The 23,699-nt window shown below is 45.0% G+C and overlaps 1 protein-coding gene across 11 annotated transcripts in view; it reads left to right on the plus strand.

Annotated features, from left to right (window-relative positions):
- The window catches only part of NAALADL2 (N-acetylated alpha-linked acidic dipeptidase like 2), a 1,287,075-nt gene that overhangs the window by 974,843 nt on the left and 288,533 nt on the right, over window positions 1–23,699 (plus strand). For 9 of the 11 annotated variants that reach the window (XR_008319557.1, XM_053310111.1, XM_053310109.1 and 6 more), the window contains 3 exons: window positions 1,210–1,353; window positions 15,824–15,919; window positions 20,021–20,226. Coding sequence is in view for 10 of the 11 variants with exons in the window: in XM_053310111.1 (XP_053166086.1) it covers window positions 1,210–1,353; window positions 15,824–15,919; window positions 20,021–20,226 (446 nt within the window). In the remaining variant the exon portion in view is untranslated. The remainder of the gene's footprint in view (window positions 1–1,209; window positions 1,354–15,823; window positions 15,920–20,020; window positions 20,227–23,699) is intronic. The other 2 variants (XM_053310115.1, XM_053310119.1) reach the window with 1 other exon arrangement.

Below are 23,699 nucleotides of genomic sequence, written 5' to 3' on the forward strand. Positions count from 1 at the left end.
AAATGAGTACCCAGAATGTTGGGGGCAATATGCTAAATCATTGTAAACCGCTTAGAGAGCTCCGGCTATAGAGCGGTATATAAATGTAAGTGCTATTGCTATTGCTATTGCTAGAGTGAAAAATGGGCAGGATTCTTGAGCAAGGCAGCAGGGGACATAACAGCCCAGTTATTATGATGATGGGACCACCAGCCCCACCACCTGAGGGATATGAAACCTCATGGGAAGCTGTTTCTTCTTGCAAGAGATTGCTCACCTACCTGAACATGCACACCGCTTGCTGAACTATGTGTGTAGAAAGGGGGAGGATGCTAAGAAGAAGAAATTGTGACTGACAGCTCAACTCTCAGGGGAAAACTGAGCTGAGGGAACTACCTGGTACTAGGAGAACCTGGGTGTTACCAAGCCCTTCCCTCACTGTCTGAAAGGGGAGGGGGGAGGGAATTGAAGGGAACAAATACCGGCTTGGCCTTTGGTACAGTCCAGAGGTGGAGGAGACTGCAGAGCATGGGGACCTCAACCCCCACAAACTATCATAAGATGCCTCCTAATGCAACTGCAATGTATTTTGTTCATTACTGAAATAATCCGCTTGTCAGGGTTTCTCCTCTGTTGTTGGGCAGATAAGGCCAGAACTTCCTCTGGTGAGATCAACTGTGTTTACGAGCAAACAAGGATGGAAGAGTGGACCAGCTGGTGAGCTCTAGAAAGAGCAAAAAAGACTAGCTGGAGGGTGGAAGTTGCCGTGGCTCCCTTTTCATGGCAGAGGAGATACAGTTGCCCTCCTACAGAGTCTCAGATGTCTTGTGAGGGTTAGCAATCCTCAGAATGCCTCTGCAGCTTTTCATGCTCTTTCAATAAACAGAAGGAGATTGCTGATGAGGAGACAACTCCTCCTACTTGCTCCGCAGCCAGGAGCCAAGGTGACCAGGAGAAGATGAATACTGGGATAAGGGAAGCCCCTCCCCTTCATGTCTGAAATGTCTGGGGTGGAGTATGGCTTGGTCCTGTTAGAGGTCCTCATCCTGGTAGCACCAAGCCAAAGAGAGGGAAGTTGCTCTTTGTTGCTTTACTCTGTCAGTTGGGGTGGGTGGGTTATAATATGTTCCAAATACATCTTGTTCAAAAGCCGATAAACAGAAATGTAGGGAAAGGCTGTATTGTCACTTACTAAATTGCTCTTCCCTTTATTTCTTTTTTCTCTTGAAGATGGAAGCTATAAACAGGACCGATCAAACCTCACTTCTCTATTAGTCCAGCCTATTTCTGCGATGCTGGCCAGAAAGCTGCTTTCTTCCCCAGAGACAGGTCATGAAAATGAAGCTTGCAAGCCACTGGAATTGTCTGCTGCAGGTAATGCTCTTCTCCTTCTTGCCCTCTTTCTCTCTCGATCAATCTCTTTAATTTTGAAGGTTCTTTAAGTCCTCCAAATACATTTTGTGTAATTGTGCATAATTGGGGGTTTTGACCAATTGCAGGTACATTTGGTTGGCAGCATTTTAAGAACAAGCTAGGAAAAAGCATATCAATTACACTCTGAAGAGCTTGTTGAGAGAGAACAGAATGTTGTGAAGTGCCACAGATGAGAAGAGCAATTTTAATAATATATATATATTTCATGTGCTAGTTTGAAAGGGGGAAAAAATGACTCACAGAACTGTCAAGTCATAGCCCATCAGCTGCTGCATCTGCCAAGATCCAACTGATGGAAGTCAGATATCAGGAGTACCAAGTCTCTTAGTACAAGGAATTAAGGTCTAATTCATACTATTGACTGAAAAATCCCTCTGACTCTATGTGCTGTCACCCAAGAGAGGCGTCTGTAGCTGCAATGCAGTTTGTTAGGCCTTGTTGGACAACATCGAGTATCAGGGAGGCATTTAAGGTACCAGGGGAGCATTAAAGTGATAGCTTTTGCTTTGCTTGCGCCTCCAGCATATATATTAAACCACCAAACAAAGATCTGTCCTTGTGTACTCTTTAATTTGTAGCTTATTGCAAGGAAGAGAGTTAGGCTCCTCTGTGTTTGTGTACATAAGTGCACCAAAATGATAAGGGTCATGTTTTGCCTAGGAAGGATTGTTTTCTGACAACAAAGAAGCATCAGTGCTTTGAACAGGATTTGGTTGAAGGTATTGAGATTGCATCGTGAGGCATCATAACCTCACCAAAGACAAACAGATTATTTCCCTGCAGAAATAGATGAGTGATTTACAGGGTGGGTGTGTAACTGTTAGCAGGCAGCCTGCTTCCTCTCCCTCCATCCCAACACAAGGCAGGCATTTGATGCCACAGAGAGAAAGACATGATCTTGACATGGATCAGACGTTCTTGTTGTGCAGAAGCTAGTTCGGTGGAAGATTCACCCGAAAACAGGTTCCGCTTCCTTTTTAGTACATGAGCCAGCTGGGGTGGTTGGCGCCATCTGGGAGGACAGATTTCCATTGTGACATTTGACAAGGTTTATACCCCTAGAGATGGAAAATAGATGATAGCATTGTAATACTTTCAGCTTTCAGTGTGTTCTCATGCTTTTATTTTCCTGACCATCAGGCCTACAGTGGCCAAATTTGCAATGGTGATTTAAAAGTTTTAAAAACAGAAAAACTACTATAACATTTTATCAGTTTTGTCAGAGGAATGGAGATGAGAATTGGCAGGAATGTCTTCCAAGGATTACTCCATGAAGAGAGTACCAAAAATTGTTCATTGTTTCGCTAACCCTGACACTAATCTTTTCCTCTGTCAAAATAACTGCGGTTTTACCCTAGTGGTTTGTGGGTAGGGATAAAGAAGGGATGATAACAGAGAGAAAGCTGTAAGTGCAATAATGCCCATCATCTACTTTCCATCCCTAGTGGAGAAGATGTTGCAAAAAATCTCTATGAACATTCATCCCCTGAGATTGAACCAATGGCCAAATTTTGTGGGCCTGGCTCATGGTCTGTTTCAGTCAAGTGAATGCCTGCATTTGCATTCACTGCTTTCCTCTTTGAGCAGAAATCATTGGGCTGCTGAGCCCCAAGTTAGAACACTGGATCCCAGGATCCAGATTTGCTAGGCTGAATCCATGAGCTTTGAGCACACCTTGCATGGGACAGCTGTTGTATTGCCCTGGTCCCTCTCAGCTACTTGGGTCTATGGGATGCTCTCTGTGTTGGGCTTATACGCGATTCTCCTTGTGCTTTGAATGCAAGAGAGTCCCCTGAGCAGAAAACTCAGAGAGATTCCTCAGCAGAACCCTCCCCTATAGAAGCCTTTGAGACTTAATGTTTTCCAAAGCAGACCTGCCATGAACTAATCCTCATACCTGACTGCCTGGAAAACTCTGGAATTCCCCTTGTTGCTGTAGGCTTCCAAAGAGCCAAAGTATTGGGTGCTGTGCCTGCACCCTACTGCCTGTCTTTGCCCTCTGCTGGCAGAATCTAATGAGGGAACTTAGCTTTATCCCTCCCCTGTGGGTGGAGACTTTTGGCTTCACACACAAGACAGCAGACTGAGAAAAGATAACGTAACTTTCTCTCTTCCCACCTGTGCTCTTTACATCTCTCTCTCCCCTCTTCCTTTCTGTGCCCACAAGTCTCAGGGAGCTGTTTGTATTCCTGTTGCTACCCAGGTTGCCAAATACTTCATTTTTCACAGTGCTTCTGTTATATAAATAAACTTTGTTTCCAAAGCCTTGTTTCTCAATCTGTTGCTCCTCTTGGGATACTCTAACATTGGCATTTGCCTGTGTCTAGACTGTAATCCTTTGTTATGCACGCTTGGAAGATTGGTTTTAGAGAGCCAATTCCCCCAACTCTAGTCAAAGCATCGATTCAGATGTAGTAACATACACGTTTCTGAGAAGTGTGATAACATGACAGTGTCCCATTCTGTACCTGAGAAGGGAAGTAGGTGTGTTCCATACTGTATGTATCTGGAACAATAAGCAATACTCTGAAAGATGGAGGGCATAGAGAGAGGTAAGGTAACTCTACCAATCAGCTTTCCAGAGTTACTACTCTGTACAATAGTGAGAGATCATTCTGTGAGAGCAATATTCTCCAAGCTCCATCCATATTTTATTGATGTGCAGAAACGCTCTGATAAATTTCACCTGTTTTATACAAACTTGTTTGGCTTTCCTTGAAAATTCCTAAATGTTTCGTAAAGTTGGAAATTTCATATGCTAGAGGTGTGCTGAAATATGAGAAACCTCACTCATCTTAGAGAAAGTTGTTTGGCTTCCCTTAAGAATACTTGAGGGAAGTATTTTGGGGAGGAACACTGACATTCGCTTTAATGTTAATTTCTTCAAATTGTTTGTACCAACCTGTCAAAAAGTATTATTTACATTTTACCTCAGACCCATTCTTACATGTTCAAAACTCTCATTACCAAACCCTGCTAAGCTATAAACCACAGCAGTCCATTGGCTTCCATAAACCTAGTAAAATGGCTCAAACATAAAATGAGAGATTAGGCCCCATGCTACCTCTTGCCCTGGTTTCTACATGTGTGTTCCTCACAGCCTGCCCAAACCAGAAAAAAACAATTACCTAATTTGAACTAATTATAACACAGCATGATGAACATCTTGCCCCATGCCAGCTATTGCTCATTTTGTTGATTTGTATGGTCTAGTAACCATACAGTTTGTTCTCTACCTTTTAGAAGGACTCTTTGATGGCCAAACTAGATGTGGCAATAGTTTAATACGGAGCCGTCCTAATCAAGTACAATAAGTGGATATCTGGCTTTAACAGAACAAGGAGTACATAACCTAGGGATAAGCAACTGAACATGTTGACCTATCTCATACTAAGTCAGATGGTTGGCCCATCTAGCTCAGTATTGTTTGTTTTGGCCGGGGAAAGCACTCTAAGGACTCAGTCAGAGATCATTCACAGCTATGATATTGGAGAGCCTTAGCAGTTCCTACATGGATGTCAGACCCTGCTGCTGTTTTGGGCAGCTGGACCCCCGTCGTAATGCCCCATTCAATCTCTGGGGCTACTGGCCTTGTGACGTTTGGCCTCAGAGTTTCTGGCCACGGCTCACAGCGATTTGACGGCCTCCAGGAGAGGCAGCGCCCCCCAATCAGGTAGGGAGATTTCATTGCCATCCTCTCCTTCGCCTATGTTGGGGCGGGAAACCCCCGACGGATAGGAGAGCTGGTCTTGTGGTAGCAAGCGTGACTTATCCCCTTAGCTAAGCAGGGTCCGCTCTGGTTGCATTTGAATGGGAGACTTTATGTGTGAGCACTGTAAGATATTCCCCTCAGGGGATGGAGTAGCTCTGGGAAGAGCAGATGGTTCCAAGTTCCCTCCCTGGCATCTCCAAGATAGGGCTGAGAGAGATTCCTGCCTGCAACTTTGGAGAAGCCACTGCCAGTCTGTGAAGATAATGCTGTGCTAGATAGACCAATGGTCTGACTCAGTTTATGGCAGCTTCCTATGTCCCTATGACACCCCCCTAGGACCCCCATTCTCTCCAAGATGGGACAGGAAGTCCACAGACATGTTCCAAACTCCTCGGCGGTGCTGCATTGTGAACCGATATGGCATTAGGGACGATATTATTGCATGATCCTGGGGGTGTGGTCCTTCATGTGATGTAGCCACTGGAGGAGTGTGTGGTTGCTCATGAGTTTAAAGGGGCTGTTGTCCAGGTAGTAGCAGAGAGTCGATATGGGCTAGCACATGGCCAATGCCTCCTGTTCGATAGTGGAGTACTTTTGTTCCAGAGGCTGGAGTTTCTGGCTTAAATACAAAACCAGATGCCTGCATCAGGGCGGGGAACCCCCAACAATGGAGTGCCTGGAGATTGGACCTTGGACCTTCTGCATGCAAAGCATGGTGGTCCATTACTGAACTATGGGCCCTCCCCATCTAGGGCCTGGAGGACCAATGTGGCCCCTAGCAGTGCCCCCAGCCAGTGGTGGCTTGTTCCTTTTTGCTGTTACAGGCAATGGCTCCTTGCTACCCCACCCCTTTTGCTGGTGCTGCCCCTGGGTAGGAAGCAGCACTGATACTGCCCTCACTGACCTCATCCAACCCTCACCTCCCAAGTACCCCTTTTTCCCTTCCTAGAACACACTTCAGCTGGCTATTTGTGCAGCACACCTGGTGGGAGACAGCACGAGGGGGTGGGTAGCTGCCCATGCTCAGTTGCTGGCTGCTGGGCTATTAATCAGGCTGCAACAGCAGCTTTCTTGGGTCCTTGCTTCCACTGGCTCTCCTTCCACCCATGGGAAGGAGAGCTAGTGGAAAGGAGGGACTGTGAGAGCTCCTGTTGCTGGATTAATAAGAGAGCCCAGACAGAGCCCAGACCGTTGCTTCAGGCTTCTTCTTGCTGGAAACCATGCAAACCGCTGGCATGACCAGCAGGAGGAAGCCTAGAGTGGTTGCCTGGGCTCTTTGCTGGAGTCTCTTGTTATTAAGCCGGCTCTTCTTCCCATGTTTGGGGGGAAGGAGAGCCAGTGGATACAAGGAATGGAGAGATCTGCCACCACCAGATTAATAGCCTAGCAGCCAGCAACAGAGTGCCCAGACAAGTAGGCACTCTTGAAACAAATTTTGCATTCTGTTCCGATCTCAGAACAGAAGGCAAAATCTGTGGATCATTCCGTTGGAACAAACGGGTGAGCCGGTTGTTCCGATGAAATGACCCTGTTCAGAGTGGAATCTTCTGAGTGCCATTTTGGATTCCAAAATGGTGCTCTTCTGGCCACTGCGTACCATGCAAATGGCTGCCGCATATGCATAGATCCCAGAAGACTACTTGGATTCCAAAATGGTGCATGGAATGGGTCAAAACGTCCCACCTCGGAACAGGTCATTCCCTCCCAAGTTTGAAACAGTCCCCCATTTAAAAAGGGGGTTCTGTTTTGAGCTTTGAATACTTGAAATGGCCTGTTCTGAAGCAGAACGTTCTGCCCGCAGAACGTTCCTCACATCCCTAAAGGCAACTGCTCACCCTCCCCACACTGCTTCCACTGGGTGTTCTACACAAACAGTAGCAGCACCGTTGAGCCCTGCCAAAAGGAGAGAGAAAGACTGAGCTTTGGGAGGCAGGGGTGAGGTGGGGCCAGCAAGGGCTGGGGCAGTGTGAGTGCTGGCTCCCACCAGGGGCCAACAGCAGCAACCTTGAGAGAGGAAGACAGCAGTGGGATGCACAGGTGGATGGGGGTCAATTCTGTCATCCCCAAAAATACTTCCCAAAGGTCATTCAGCTCACCTCTTGGAGGAGCCACCCCTGCCCCCCAGCACAACCCCTAATCCTGAGTGGGACCCAGCAGATTGTCCCAATTTTTAAAACATTAGATGTCTATCTAATGGTTCAGTATGAACCATGAAGGCAGTTCTTATACCCATAGTTCTGTAGAGCCATTTGTTGCTTCTGGCCTGTCGATCGTTGGTGCCAGTTCATCTGCTGCTGCTTGTATTTTGCCACTGCTGCTGCTTGTACTTTGTACTGTTTTTATGCTTGGGTTTTAATCTTTTTAAAATCAGATTTGTTTTTATATTTTTTCAGCTCAGTGTTTTAATGTGTCTTTTTTATAATCTTGTTTTTAAATGTTACTGTGAGCCGCCTGGGGATTTTCTTAATTAAAAGCAGGGTATAAATTTAACAAACAAACAAACAAACAAATAAATAAATAAAATCACAGCAAGAGAATCGGGTCTTGCCATCTATGAAAAATGGGGAAAGATGGCTGGTTTTTGTGTGGCCCAAATGGAGATAATTATATTATGCATATCTATGAGGAAAGCCACATTAGCTTTGTTGTTGGCCCCTGGAGGGCTCTTTTTAATCAATCAAAGTTAATCTAGAGGTGGGGAGGAAATAAGGCTGCATAAAATTAAACAGAGTCCAAGGGATCAATCACTTGCATGAGAAAAGAGGCAGAAGAGTGGGTTTCTATTACAGCAGCTTCCACACATTCATCAACTATGCCAAATAAGGCGTTGCATGAGAAAGTTTACAGTATATTCAGCACTCTGTCTGTAGCCATTGATTCACAATTAAGCCTCTTCATAGACTATTTGATACACTTGCTAAGCAAGAATTAATTTTGCAGAGATAAATGCACTGTATAAATGATGTTGTGCCCAATATTCTCCTCCCTTGTTAGCCTGGTACACAGTTTCACCTTTAATCTACAGAAGGTCTCCCTCCCTTCCTCCTCCCTCTCTCTCTCTCTCTCTCTCTCGGTGAAGGGTGGGAATGTTAGATGTTTATAATGGTTAATGAGAAATCTTGTGTTATACATTATTTTGAAAGTTGAGTCAAAATGTGGACTGGATCAAAAAATGTGGACTGGATAAAAAAGTGTGGACTGGATCTTTTTTCTGAAATGAAAAAGATGCAAGGACACAATTAATAAAAACTAATTAAGTAAAGCACTTCATGTATTTTCAACAGTGGAAGGGCTTTTCAGACACTACGAGCTAAGCATTCAAAAATTCTGTATTAGAAGTATGGAAAACACTCAGATGGAAACATTCTTTAAAAGAGCAGCTTTAATATACGCATATACAATCTCTTTTTACATTTTTATTTTAAAGCAATTATATCCTACCATTCCTATAAAAATGATCAAGGCAGATTCTGATAAGAAACAACAATAAACACATTTAAACAACAGGAGATGGGAATTGCAGGCAATCAGTCCAATCCAATAAGCTGGAGAGACAAAAGAGGAAAAAGGGAAGGGAAGGCTGTGCCATTGAGTCAGTGTTGACTCTTGGTGACCACAGAGCCATGTGGTTTTCTTGGTAGAATACTGGAGTGGTTTACCATTGTCTTCTCCCGCGCAGTATAAGATGATGCCTGTCAGCACCTTCCTATATTGTTGCTGCCCAATATAGAAACATAGGAAGCTGCCATATACTGAGTCAGACCATTGGTCTGTCTAGCTCAGTAGTGTTTATACAGACTGACAGCAGCTTCTCCAAGGTTGCAGGCAGGAATCTCTCTCAGCCCGATCTTGGAGAAGCCAGAGAGGAAACTTGAAACCTCTATCCCCTGGGAGGAATATCTTACAGTGCTCAGATGCTTCCAGCGGCATCTGGTGGGCCACTGTGTTAAACATGCTGCTGGACTGGATCCAGCAGGGTTGTTCTTACGTTCTTATGTGTTCTCCCATTCAAATGCAACCAGGGTGGACACTGCATAGATAAGGGGACAAGTCATGCTTGATATCACAAGACCAGGTCTCCTCTCCTGAGTCCCATATGAAATATAATTCATATGTTATTGGGACCTGGAGAAGAACTTCCGGAGAGGATCTCCATAAGAAGACAGATGAATATCTACCTATCATCGATCTAGATATGTGAGGTGCAGACTGAGAGAGAACTGCATTGTGGTGCTGTAAAGAGAATTTTGGATTTGGTTGTAGGGAGAAGTAATTTTCTGCCCCTGCTCAGCCTGTGGCAAATCCCAATGCTGGGGATCCAAAGAGCTATTTTAGATGTGACAAAAATGTGAGAGTTTTCACTGTTGTTGACTCTGAAGAGCTGCAGACCCATTGACACATCACAAGCTACTTTTGGAGGCCCCTCCACTTTCAAAAGCCATTTGCCATTGGGCGTGGGAGACTACTGTTTGAGATGCACAAGGCAACTCCCGCTGACTAAACTAGCTGTGAGGTTATTTGGATCCTGACCATATCTTCATCCAACTTGCAGTATGTCATCAGGGGGAAAAGAAAAGAAAAGCTAGTTAAAGGGTCTGAGTTTACATGCTCTGGATCCTTGGGGAAAGGCAGGAAATAAATCTGAATTGATACCATCTAATGACCTTCACGGATGCTTTCACAGTGGTTAGCCTGCGACTAAGGAACACCCAATGGTGGTGGTGCTTCTTGGGCACTGCAGCTGCATTGTGCATTATTGTAGCATGCCTGCCCTCAAGGGAGCAATTGTCGCCAATGTACTCTTGGCCCAAAAGCACTCCATGTGACCCAGAAAGAGCTCCCTGAGGTTCATGCAGCTCTCATGGACTTTAGGGATATGTGGTCTGGCGGTCTGGTTTGGGGGTTCGGGGTCAAACCGAACCACCACCACCCCGGTTTCGTCGGACCGGGACCGGACCACTGGGTCTGGTCCGGCCGGTCCGCAATTTTTTTAAAAAAATTAAAGTAGATGATAAGTACCTTTAAGCCCTTCAGGGGGCTTGCTGAAGCCACGGTGGTGGTGGAGGGTCTGCGTGGGTTCCTTCTCCCCCCAACGGCCTTCCTCATCACCATCGTGGCCCACCGCGGCCGGGTAAATGGAGCATTTTTCTCCATTTCGGGCCTCCGTAAGAGCGCGCAGCCACCATTTTGGTGTCTGCCACGCATGCGCCAATGCCCTCTGTGAGGCCACGCAGAGGGAGATAATGAAGAAAATAGGGAGGGGTGGAGCTGGGGGCCCTCAAGAGCTGGGGCTCTGGGTTCTTTGAACCCATCCACTCAATTATAGCTGCACTACAGGGGAGACAGGTGAAAATTCCCTCCTGCCATGTGAACAGTGGGGCTGTGCTAGTCCGCAGCACAGCAGCACCAGCTCTTCCTGAGAAGTCCTAGTTCTTCCTTAGTCCACATGTTGACCAGTTATCTACTTCATTATGCACCCACCTACCCCAAGCCAAATATCTCTCAGTGCAGCAATTACACCACTTTCCTTCCACTGGACAGATGATTAGTGTGTGCCAGAGGTGCTCTTACCTCTGGGCTTTGGGGCTGAAGTCCAGGGCTTCCACACCCCCTGAAGGCCCCCAAATCATCTGTCCTGGGTGGTGTGATTTGTGCCCTCAAGAACCTACATGTTAAGAAATGATGCTTAACTTGCAGCAGGCAGGAGTGGGGGGTGGGCTCCAAAGGCCTCTAGGTCCAGGCTCCAAAATTACCTAGGTGCCCCTCTGAGTGTGTCTCCATGTAAGTATGCAACCTTCTGCTGGCCCTTGCGTCTTCTTCTGCATGAGAAATGAGGCATTAGGTGCAAAGGATTTGTCCAGCGTAGCGCCGTGATTAGAGTGTTGGACTAGGACCAGGAAGACCCAAGTTCGAATCCCCATTCAACCATGAAACTCACTGGGTGACTCTGGGCCAGTCATGTATCTCTCAGTCTAACCTACCTCATAGGGTCATTGTGAGGATAAAAATAACCATGTATACGGCTTTGGGCTCCTCGGAAGAAGAGTGTGATATAAATGTATATATGCAGTGGTAAAGGCCTTGGCATGGAAGCCTTTTTCCATCTGTTCATTAACATTCATTGGGCCAGGGCCACATTGCAGCAAATAATCTAAAAAATGCAACCTGAATCCATCATATTTCTAGCACCATCTGTATGATGAGATGTTTGCATCTAGGGATGTGCAGAAACACCTCAATGAAATTTACTTGTCCTAAAGAAACTCATTTGGCTTCCCTTATATATTCACAGTAATTTTTTCTTGGTGGAACCTGGAGAAATTGAATTGTGAATTCAGTTCACTTTGAACTCTCTCTCTCTTTTTTTTTTTTTTACATTTTAATGCCAACTCCAGAAACACCCACATGGTTTAGAACAATTTTAATCATGCTAGCTAACATGGGTAAGGCCAATCTGAAAGCTTTCTCATGAGAACTTTTGGCTGGAATTGGGAGGGGGAATCAGTATCTTTCAGGAGGATCAGAATCTCCCACCCTTTCTTCATCTTTTCTTTATTAAATTAATTATCACTGCTGCCTTTTTTGCTGTGCTGACACTCCTCCTGGCTGCTGGCTGTCATTTCTTGCTCAAGTAGTCCCTTCAGAAAGTGCCTCCCTGTGACTGGGAGTGGCGACATTCTGAGAGACATTTTTGGCTTAGCCCTAGGCTGCTACACATGTGGCATAGCACAGAAAGCTCTTCCTATGCAGTTCATGTCCTCAGTGGCATCCATCCACTGCCATACCTATGCACAAAAATGGCAGGGGGACATGTGGGTTGCATGCATTAGGTGTGCAATGGCCAGTGGTTTTTAAGCTAAAGGGCTCTGAAAGATGGAGCTAAACTAGAACTATTAACGATAACATTAATCCCTTTCTGTTCTTTTAGTTGTGAGGTAGCTTTATGGCTTAGATAAAGTTTAGGGAATATTTCAAGCGGCATTAAGCTAAAGTCTCCCTGTCACTTTCCAGAGCATAAAGGAGAAAGAGATAAAGTTGTCAAGACCTTTAAAGTCTTTCATCGGACGTCTAACATTGGAAAGTGAGATTTGTTGTCAGAACTGTTTAAGGGAAATTAAATTTTACTTCTTTTCCATGCCCCATTGAGAGTTCTTTGAGCCTTCTATTAGGCACACTAAGCTTTTCAGCCAAGTAATGTTACTGTACCATACGTCTGTTCATTTTATTATCTGATTCCAGAAGATATCTGTTGCCAAAGGAGAATATTCTCTTTTGTTATGATCCACTTAAGGGTGGAACTACGCATTTCAGGAGACACGGTGCTGACATCGAAAATGGCTTCTCTCTCTTCTGCCTTGGTTACAAGTGGTAACATTTCATGCTGCTGTGATGTCTTGTCATTGTTCTGAACTCTGCCAAATATGTTGAGTAGGACTGAGGAAATACACAGCAGCATGGTTCTACTTATTTTTATGCTTCTCTACCGCCTTTCATTCAAAATAGCCTCAAGATGGTTTACAGCATATTAAATAGTTAAACAAGGTAATTAAAAATAGGTTTAGAAATGCAAAAACAAAACAATACTGTTAATAATTCAATAAAACAAGCACATATAGCAAGTTTTCCTATTCTTCAACGACTCACGTGAATAAATTGAAAGCTAGGAGCAAGGTGAGGGAATTTACTTTTATTTGTTTTATTTTTGGTGTCTGTGTGCATATAGACAGACAGACAGACAGATGATAGATATAGTTATAAATTTACTGCTGTGTGTGTGTATACACACACACACACACACATATTTTTAGGGTATTATGTGTACACACACACACACACACACACACACACACACAGAGTTTTTCTGGTGAAACTCCCAAAGTGGTTTACATGAAATACATCAATAAAGTACCACACTAAAAGCAAAATATTTACTTCTAGTTGGAACACAGGAACATAGGAAGCTGCCTTATACCAAGTCAGAACATTGATCCATCTAGCTCAGCATTGTCTACAGTGGCTTCTCAAAAAGTTAAAGGCAGGAGTCTTTCCCAGAGACTCTCCCAGACCTATCTGGAGATCCCAGGGAGGGAACACATCCTCTAAGGTGCTCACATGTCTCCCATCTTGTGCTCACATGTCTCCCATTCAAATGCAAGCCAAAGTGGACCCTGCTTAGCAAATGGGACAATTCATGCTTCCTATCACAAGACCAGACCAGCTCTCCAAGACCAGTTCTCCTTTCTCCAGGGAGGGCAACTGGGGGCAACTACAGATAAGGCCTCTGAGGATTGTATAGCCCTCAGGATCATATTATTTTCAAGAGTAGATCTGGCCTCTGCTGTTTCCAGAGATCCTTCTTTACTCCTTGATGAAGATGAAGATGTAGCTGCTTCTTTCTTTCTTTCTTTCTTTCTTTCTTTCTTTCTTTCTTTCTTTCTTTCTCCCCCCCCCCATGAATTGTCTTCATCTAGCTTTTCTTCTTTTGGCCTCCGCTTGCTTATTTCCTCCTGGTTCCTTCCTCCCTTACCTTGCCTCTGTCCACCATCACTTCTGTGACATGGACCTGATTCTGCAGCCACTCTTGACAGGGGTGGGTGTTGGGGGAGTTCAGGGGATGAAGCAGTGGAGTGGGCCCTCTACCCTTGGAGCCACTACCTCAGCCATGACCTGAAGGTACACCATTGCCCTGACTTTGAATTTGGAGGATTCCCTGGAGACTCAACCCTGTGCAGTGGAGACACGCACACACCACACCACCACAGGAGAACAGACCCCACCCCCTTTATCCCCTGCAGTGCCTAGAACTCAGGGGAGCAGTCTGTTACAGGAGTCCTGGGTCTGTACTTCTTAAGGCCTGAAGCAACATCCCATTCTTCATAGCTGCAGCATCGGAGCTCTCTAATGCCTGGTCTCCAGCTGATCTAACTTCAGTATTGATCCTTGCTGGATCTGACCTGACCTGACCTGACCTGATCTGCCTTCCCATTGCTAACCACTGGACTCCTTGGACTGATCCTCACCTTGAGAAAGATACTCCGCTCCTTTACCTCAGCCCCCACTCCATGTCCTTCCCATATTCACTCCCCCTGTGCCACCATGCCACATTTGGCACTGAAGGCCGATAAGCTTTGCTCAGCACAATTTGCAAGGTCTCTGAAGGCTTCCGGATTCATGACAAAACTCTGTGAGGCTATTCACATGATGGGAGAAAATGGGGTTAGCAGAGGCTAGCCCGATTTCCTCCCATCATGAGAACCACTAGGCTTGTCTGTGAGGCCAGGCAGTTAAGTAGCCTGGCGAGCACTCCACAAACCCAGTTTTTCCGATCGTGAGTTGCTGTGGTGCAGCTCCGCGGCGACTCATGAGGAGACTCCCGGCGGGGAGGCTAAACGCAGCCTCCCGGCTCAGGGGGTCTCTGCAGCATGCCCTGCGTGCTCGCGCAGGGCATGCTGGAGCTTACGGGGGCCATAACAGAGCCGGCAGTCATGTGGGCAGTCAGTTCGGCCACCCACAGCCGACTGACTAAGCCATCGGCTAAGCCCACTCTCCTCACAAACCCGATCTCGGCAGTTCCCACTGATCGTGGAAACTGCCTCTGTAGTTCAACTGATTTTCCTACTGCAGTCAGAATAGCAAGACTGCCACCAAATTCCAGGGAACTAGAAGGCCTCTCTAGTGAGGGAGGCAGACAGGCACATGTGTTATATTAGATTGATTTCCTCTGCCTTGCCATCTCCAACAAACAGCTCTGGTGGTGGTGCCTAGGAAATCTATACATGCAGGGGAAATATCCATGAATGTTATTGACAGCCTTACTAAGAACTTCAGCGTTGTGGCTTGTGGCTCACATTGAAGCTTATTATTATTAACATTTTGCAGAAAGAAAAAAGAAAGGTCTATTTGCCACTGCGCCCGTTTCAGTCTTTAATGAGGCTATTTGTTTTCGCAGCATGAGAGGTAAAAGGAAAAAGATATTAGTTTTAATTAATTTTTAAAACAAACTCATTAGTCAAATGTTGGGGATATATGAACTTGGAAACCCTTTTGACGAAGACAGAGGGACAGGTAATTTTCCTTCTTGCAGTGTTCTCATTTCAGCATTCCCGCACACTTGTGGAGTTAGGCCAGAAAATGAACTGAATGGGACCAAAACATCATAAGGAGAGAGGGTGAGGGAGAGAGAGGGAGAATTGTCTCTGAGATTTGGAACACAGCCATCCTTTGGTTCAGTGACTTTGATGTGATGATTTGCACACAAATGCAGGATCCATTTTGCTTGTAAAGGAAAATAGAATTGCTGACAGGTTGGGACAGCCTGTAGAAAATTCTCCAGAGTCCACTTGGAGAGGAATGAAAAGTCTCATGAAACTTGTGAGATTGGAAAGGGCAGAAATGATGCTCCTTGTTTCATAGGGTTCTCCTTTAATAAGTCATAGGAACATAGGAGGCTGCCTTATGCCAAGTCAGACCTTTGGTCCATCTAGCTCAGTTTTGTCTACACTGACCGACAGTTGCTCTCCAACGTCTTATGCAGGAGTCTTCCCCAGCCTTACCTGGAGATGCCAGGGATTGAACCTGGGATCTTCTGGATGCAAAGCTGATGCTCTTCCACAGAGCTACGACCTGATCTCATTCGGTTAAGAGATTTTAGAGGTTGTAACAGGATCAGCTGTCATTTGTATTTTCTTTTTCTTCTAGCAGAAAGGAAAATCATCATTCTCAATGTACAGACACAACCAACATACAGGACAATGTCTAATATTATCGGGTACTTAAAAGGAGCTACGCTTCCTGGTATGTATTCCCCCTCTTCATCACCCCACCCCTTAGGCACTCTTTCTATCCTATATGTTCTTAAATTGTTTCTCCTGCCTCTGCTAAAGTATGTAGTTTTTAAGTTAATTTATACCTAAGGCACAGTAGTGGCTGGTGCAGGCACATCCGAGTGGGGCAGAGAGAGGCACTTTAAGGGTAAATTAATAGGTACTTACCTCCGCTCCTGCCATACCTGAACTCTGCTCAACATAGCAGCACAACACCCAGCACCCCCTGTGGTGGGGGATCGCCTCCATCACTCACCTGGCCTCTGCAGAGCCAACCCCCTGCTGGCGCAGAGGTGAGTGGTGGAGGCGATCTTCGCCACAGGGGGTGCTGGGTGGTGCGCTGCTACTCTGAGCAGCATTCAGGTGCGGCATGAGTGGAGGTAAGCACCTATTAATTTACCCTTAAAAGTGCCTCTTGTTGCTCCTGCCCCTCTGGCAGTGCCCACACCAGCCTCTACTGCTAAGGCAGATCTCCTATTTTGTGTCCACTTTCCTAGAGCCAGCACCAGGGAGAGGTAAGGATGGTTGTTGAATTTTCAGGGCACTTCAGTTGAAATACCAGACCCTCACTACCAGATAGGATGTTGTTGAGATACTGGCTGAGATTCTGACTAAACTTACCTGAGCATGTCCCATTGGAATTGAAAGGACATGCTGGGCATCAGATTTTCAATGGGACTTCCTTGGGTAAATTGAGTCAGGCTACAAGCCACTGAATAAGACCATTCATCTATCTATTCCAATACTAATATTTATTCTTTCATTTACTTAGTTATTATATGTATATGCTTGTGCACTCAATACATGACAGCCACTGACCTCTACGTCCTTCTCTTGGACTGTTACACAGTCATGTCCCCCTAGAATCAGGGCAAGATCAGCTCATAAAACTACACAACGGAAGAGCTGAGTCCTTTACCAAGTTCGTGCATTTTAGAGAGAGAGGTTTATTTTCTCTATTCGCTCCAGTATTGATTTTAAAACCTCCTAATATTTCTCCCTCCATCTTATCTATCTTTAAGTCATTTTCTTCTAAACTAAAAGAAGTCCCAGCTGTTTTAAAACTTGGTATGTACAGAGGCTGGGCTAGGCTGCTCATGTGGAGTGCCAGGACCCACACGGATCCCAGCGCTCCTGCCCAGCTGAACAAACCCCGCTCCTAAGCTGGGCTCTTTGCCAAGATCAAGGGAGCAAGAACTCCCTTAACCTGGCTGCTGAGCTCGTGTGCATCCTTGGGCTCCACGGAGCCTGAGGAGACGCAGAGACGGGCACCTAAAGCATCCATATGATAAGGGAATCCTCCGAGGCACTGCATTTGTCACACGGTACCTTGTGGGATATCCAGAGGCCAGGAAAATGAGCCCCAGTCTCTGTTGATCTGCGCTGCTCCCAGCAACGTAGGCTGTGTGGGTGCACGGCTCGCATGCCAAAGAGACAAAGATAGATTGTCTGGGGGGAGGCAGGTTGAACCCTGCCTTCCTCCAGCCCACCTGCCTGCCCGTAGGGTCCTGTGAATCACAGATCCCCAGTTCACAGATCATGTGAATCACAGATCACCAGTTCTTCTAACAACTTTGCTTTGCTTTGGTTCAGTTCAGTTCATTTTATTGTTAAGTTTGCAATTTGACCTCTGCTAACTAGTTTGAAATTGGACCACTGCTAACTAGGCTAAGAGATGCTTTTTAAAGTGATATTTATGTTATATATAACGGCGGCGGTGGGGGGGGAGATCACTGTCCCTATTTAACCCCAGCACAGCATCCCCCCAGTGGCTATTGTTTTCCTTGTGTTTCTTTTTAAATTGTGAGTGCCTTGGGGGACAGGGAACCATCTTCTCTTATTCTTTTTTTATTGTTGCTCCCAGGACTTTTTCATTGAAATGCTGTAAAGATTGTATTGTATTTTATTTTATTTTCTTCTCCAGTCCTACCTTATCATTTTGAGGCAGGGCAACTAGAAGTTTGCCTACTGCAATGAACAAATTATATTTATTGTAAATGACATGAATTTCATTATTTTTCAGATTGGTGAAAGTGCTTATTCTGTATTGTTCCCTTGCCAGCCCACACACTATAAACATTATGATTTTTAAAAAAACCCAAAACCCAGTGCCCTACCTTCCACAATTGGTTAGTTTTATGTATTACATATAGCACAAAATACTTTTCAAAATGCAGTTGACTCCAACCCATGGATGCCTTCCCCAATAAAATCCTGATGAAGCATGCCATGCTTCTAAAACTCTTCTACAATGCTGTCTCTTGGTGTTACGATGCACAAACTGCTGGAAAGCTACTTTGCTAGGGAGGAATTTGTCAATCAGACTGTGTGCGTCCAATTAAAAAAATGTTCATAAGTAGTAATCACAGAAAAACCCTGAGGAATATGTAATTTCATAGACAATTTAATGTGCAGACAATTTGCTACACACACTTTTCTGGCACATTCCAATATGTTGCCAGCAGGGATGCGTGAAAAACTTCAGATAAAAACAAGAACCTATTAATTTCTTTTATAAAAGAAAGTTTTCTTAAAAGGCTAAACAGTTGTTAGAATAGAATGTTCATGACAGACCGAAATATTATGTTTGCCTGTAAAACTACTGGTGTAGCTAGAGGGGAAAAATCTTGGTCTTTATTTTATTTTATTTTAATGTACCTCTAATCTACAGTTTGCCACCAAGATTCTCTTAAAAACTGACATTTGAAGGCAAGCTCGACTATGCTCAGGTGAAACATCTGAGCAATTTAGAGGAAATTTTTGAAAAGAATTTTGATAAGACCAGAGAAATTTCTCAGGGCTGTATTTCTTGGGAGTGACACGCCACACATCTCTACATTGCCACAATAAGCAGTTATTTATATCGCGTGATAATTAAATAATTTTTACATCTTTGTTTTATACATTTCCCACTTTTCAACTAAAAAAAAAGGCTCTGAAACAAATTTTTTAAAGGGCTATTATAGCATTTGCAACAATTAACATTGGCTTACATACCACATAGGGGCCCTCTGATCTAACAGCAGGACACACACACTGGCTTTCTCCATCTCAAACCAGTGTGCAACACTGCTGGAGAAGCTCAGTGGCTGCTAAAACTAACATAATTGCTGAAGTGGTTCTCTCCTATTATAACTAAAGTAGAGGGTGTTCCAGGTCAGGGTGCCATAACTGAAAAGGTTCTGTCTCTAGCAGCCACCTGCCTAGCCTACAGTGGTGGGAGCTTCTGGAGTAGAGCTTCTGATAATAGTCACATGAAACAGGTAGGTTTATACAGGGGAAGGTGGACCTTCAGATACCCTGGCTCCAGGCTGTACAACAATACCGTATTTACCGAATCCAAGGCTAGGTTTTTTCCACCTTCTTTGTTGTTAGAAATGGGCTGGGGGGTCATCTTAAATTCAGAGTCATAAGAACAGCCCTGCTTTCTAGTCCATCTAGTCCATCTAGTCTAGCATCCTGTTTCACATAGTGGCCCACCAGATGCCCCTGGAAGCCATAGGCAGGAGTTGAGGGCATGCCCTCTCTCCTGCTGTTACTCCCCCGCAACAGGTACTCAGAGGCATCCCGCCTTTGAGGCTGGAGGTGGCCTTTAGCCCTCCAACTATAATGTATAAAAGTTCTATGTATAAATGTGTGTGTGCGTGTGCATGTGTATGTATAAAACTATAATGTATAAAAGTCCTCTTCCTTTTGAGTAAATATAGGGTATATAATCTATTTAACCTATTTTCAGGCAGGTAATATTACTTTCAGAGTTGTCTTCTATTTGCGTACATACGGTATATTCTGAACTGTTGTCAAGAGTTCAGTTTCACCAGTTATGACGTTAGGTTGGCACTGCCAGCAGCTATATTTGTATGTTTTGTTAGGGTCAAGATACCTATGGGCTGAAATAGAATAAGTGGTTTGAAGCTGTTGCTTACTGATGAAAATCCATCTTGACCCCCTGCTGATTCCAGTGGCAAGCAGCAGATGTTACACATTCCTGGCAAGGACTCACTTATACTGATGATACATGGAAGGACTCTTGATTGTGCTGCTTAACCAACAATGATTGCTTGCCTTTCAGATAGATACGTCATAGTTGGTAGCCATCATAGCAGCTTAAATGGTTACACTAGCCAACAGTGGGCACACGGCACTGCGGTGATGACAGCCTTCATCCAAGCCTTGATGCTGAAGGTGAAGAGAGGCTGGAGGCCTGATCGAACCATAATTTTCTGCTCCTGGGGAGGAACAATATTTGGCAAGGTTGGCTCCTATGAATGGGCAGAGGTGAGAAAACACTGCGCTTTCCAACGAAAATAGAAGCACCACAAATATCACAAGGGAAAAATATTTTACTTAGGAGGTTAATGTGGGACTAATTACTAGGACTGTGCATGTTTTAAAAAATGTTAGATCCATTCCAATCTGATCCAACTGGACAGAAAAATTGTTGGCGGTCGACATGCCCTCTCTGAAAACTGTTGGTCTTGGATTGGAATGGAATGGATGGGACATTTCTCCAGAATTATTGTTTATTTATTTCTTATGTATTTAAAATATTTATACCCCCCCCCTCCAGTGCAATACTGCTTGAGGTGGCTTGCAACAATAACATAGACATAGATACAAGTAATATTTAAAAAAAATAATTAAAGTCAGATTACAAACAATTATTAGGTTCAAATTAAAACTGAAAATTATAAAAAGGTAAAGAAGCTAAAGAACCTAACAGCTATAACAAAATAATGATATTAAAAAGCCTCCTTAAGAAGGTGCATTTTGAGATGTTTTTAAAAAACACTGAGGGAGGGAGCATGGTGAAGCTCTTCAGGGAGGGCATTCCACAGTCAAGGGGCCACAACCGAAAAGGCCCTGTCTCTAGTCCCCACAAACCGGATCTCTGTTAGTGGCAGGGTCATGAGCAGGGCCTGAGATGATGATCGGAGGGCCCTGGCAGATTCATATGGGTGAATGCGGTCTGACAGGTACCCCGGCCCCGATTATGTCAGAGCATTCCACTCCCATCACCATCCTTTCCCCATCACCTCCCTTCTCCTGCCTTCCCTTGATCTCTTCTTGTTCCCCTTCCCAATTTGGACCTGAGGACAGCTGTATGATGTCTGCTTCTGGAGTCTGGAGCCAACTGCCTGGCCATAGTGATGGGGAAAATTGTGACAGGCATGTTGGAATGCCAACAGAGTTCCTCAATAGCAGGAGAAAATTTAGTTGGAGTTCTGACGGTCAGAACTCCCCCATGTCATTGCAGAATTCATTCCAATACTGCCTGACATAGAGCATATTGGGTCTGACATGCCTGTTGGAAGTATCCGCTGCACCGCCCTAATAATTACTGCTGTTCAAAAAGATCGTTGAAAAATTACCTAGTCCTGTGCTTATTTGACACTGGTTATTGAAATGGCTTCTGATATTTTATTATCTTCTCTATATTTATTTCACTAAGACGGTCCATGTGTGGATGAAGGGGGATGCGTTACGGAAATCTTGCGAGAGCTGCGGAACTCTCACAAGCTACTCTCGTGGAGAGGCAGGGGGAGAAGCAAATTGGCCCAGCGAGTGAGGTGGAGGCAGGGGGAGAAGCATGTTTAGGAGGAGGCGGCAGCTGGCTGTTGCCTGGCTGCCGAGAGGAGGCGGAGGAGGTGGTGGCGGTGGGACGGCCAGAAAGTGGGGGGCTGAGAAGTGCATGAGAAGCAAGCAGGTGGGGGGAAGCAGAGAAAGTCGGGCATGCCGGCGGGGGGGGGGGGGATAGCTGGGCCCAACTAGAGGTGCAGATGCTCTGTGCCCGGGCCCACTATTTTATTTATTCAATTTCTATACCGCCCTTCCAAAAATGGCTTAGGGTGGTTTATACAGTGAAATAATAAATAAATAAGATAATAAATCTTATTTCAGGTGCTGCCTGAAATGACACTGAAGAGCTTGCTCAGGCTCTTCAGAGCTTGAGGCCACACACCCTTTGACATCACATGCAAAGGGGTTGTAGCCTCGAGCTCTGGAGCTTGAGGCCATGCCCCCTTTGGCATCACATGCAAAGGAGCATGGCCTCGAGCCCCAAAGAGCCCGAGCAAGCTCTTCAGCGTCATTTCAGGCAGCGCTTGATGCCTCAAAGCATCTATTAGTCCTTTCTCTTCCTCTCTGGAGGGAGAGAAAGGGGAATAGACGCTTTCAGGCAAAAAACGCTGCCTGAAATAAACAGCAATTGCTCACTTGGCGGGGGGGCTACTAGTAGCCCCAGGGGGCGGGGAACCTCTCCGGACCACAGTTGAGGGTGGGGCATGGCAGGCACTTTGCGTCCCCCCTGCAATGGCACTCAGGGCACGTGACCTGCCTGCCCTACCCTCACTATGCCCCTGGGATTACTAATATAGATACTTTGTTGAGTAAAGGGCTGAGCCAGTTCTCTACATACCGATTGTGCTTATTTAATAGTGAATGACTGGTAAACAGCAGCAAGGTAAACAAGATGAAAGTGACACCTGAACACATGTAGAAGAGAATCCAACACTAACCACTATTAATCCTCATCACTGCAAGTAATTAATCACAAGTGCTTTTCAGAGTGCCCCCCATACAGTCTGTAGACAATTAAAATCTTCTTCATTTGCAGATGAAAGCTAAGCAGAGCCAATCAAATGGAGAGCCTACCAGATGAAAATAAATTTCTAGATGTTTGTTGGGAATCACTGAGGGCACAAGTAGGGTTAATGAAACAATCTGTCAATTTGGTAGAAGTCCCTGCCTTTCTTAGTCAATTAGCAATATAGAAAAAAAACACCAAGATAAATAAGCAATAAGGACAATCTCATTGGGTGGGTAATTGGTATATGGCTGTCTGGCAGATCAGACAGCAAAGAGGCATACAACAGATGGATAATGTTAAACTTAATGAAATGCATGCCACCACATGGAATCAGAATATTGAGATGGTATGGATCAAAGTAGAGGTGAATCCTTTCAGTAGGCCATTCTGTGTCTATCCTGTATCTCAAATACTGCAAGAAATAGTGGTGACTAGTACCGTGATTTGCTGCATTATTAGTTTTTCAAGCTTTCCGAATTAATTGCCAAGTGCCAACACCCAGAGCAACGAACAGAACGACATTGCACTACCACAAAACCTTTGCTCTCGCTAGTTGTGGTACATCTGGAACTAACTTTCCAGTCTCATATTGTGTTAACAAAGCATACTTGTGGTTGCACAACAATTGTTCAATTGCAGCGGGTCTCATGTGTTTTAATGGGGACATTTGGGCAAAAGTGAAATAGTGCAACTCTGTAAATCTCTGTTTTACTGCAACTAAACAAACAGCTTGCACTACCACAAATTTGTTCTTTCTGCAAGCGGTTCATTGCTCGGGATATCAAGGCCACTGTGCTTCAGTTTGATTGCTAATTCCTAATTCCCAGCTAGTTTTATCAAATTGCGTACCACATTGCTCAGATTTGCACATGTGTGTGTCTGTGTGCATAACCATGTAATAATAATAATAATAATAATAATAATAATAATACACCCCCAGTAAGGCACTACCTTGGCCCCCAGTGAGGCACTACCTTGGCGTGGTTGTGGGGCTTGCGTGCTCTGACGAAGGTGAGAGCTATGCCAGAGGTCCAACCATACTGGACAGGTCTCACCAGAGGAGCCAGACAAAGAGTGCCTCTCCCATCAACAATATGGTAAGATGTAACTTTAATAAATCTATACCGGATCAGTCGTCGCCCGGGTCAACAAGGACTGCACC

The sequence above is a fragment of the Hemicordylus capensis genome, chromosome 3 (assembly GCF_027244095.1).
Source record: "Hemicordylus capensis ecotype Gifberg chromosome 3, rHemCap1.1.pri, whole genome shotgun sequence".
Taxonomy (NCBI): Eukaryota; Metazoa; Chordata; class Lepidosauria; order Squamata; family Cordylidae; genus Hemicordylus; species Hemicordylus capensis.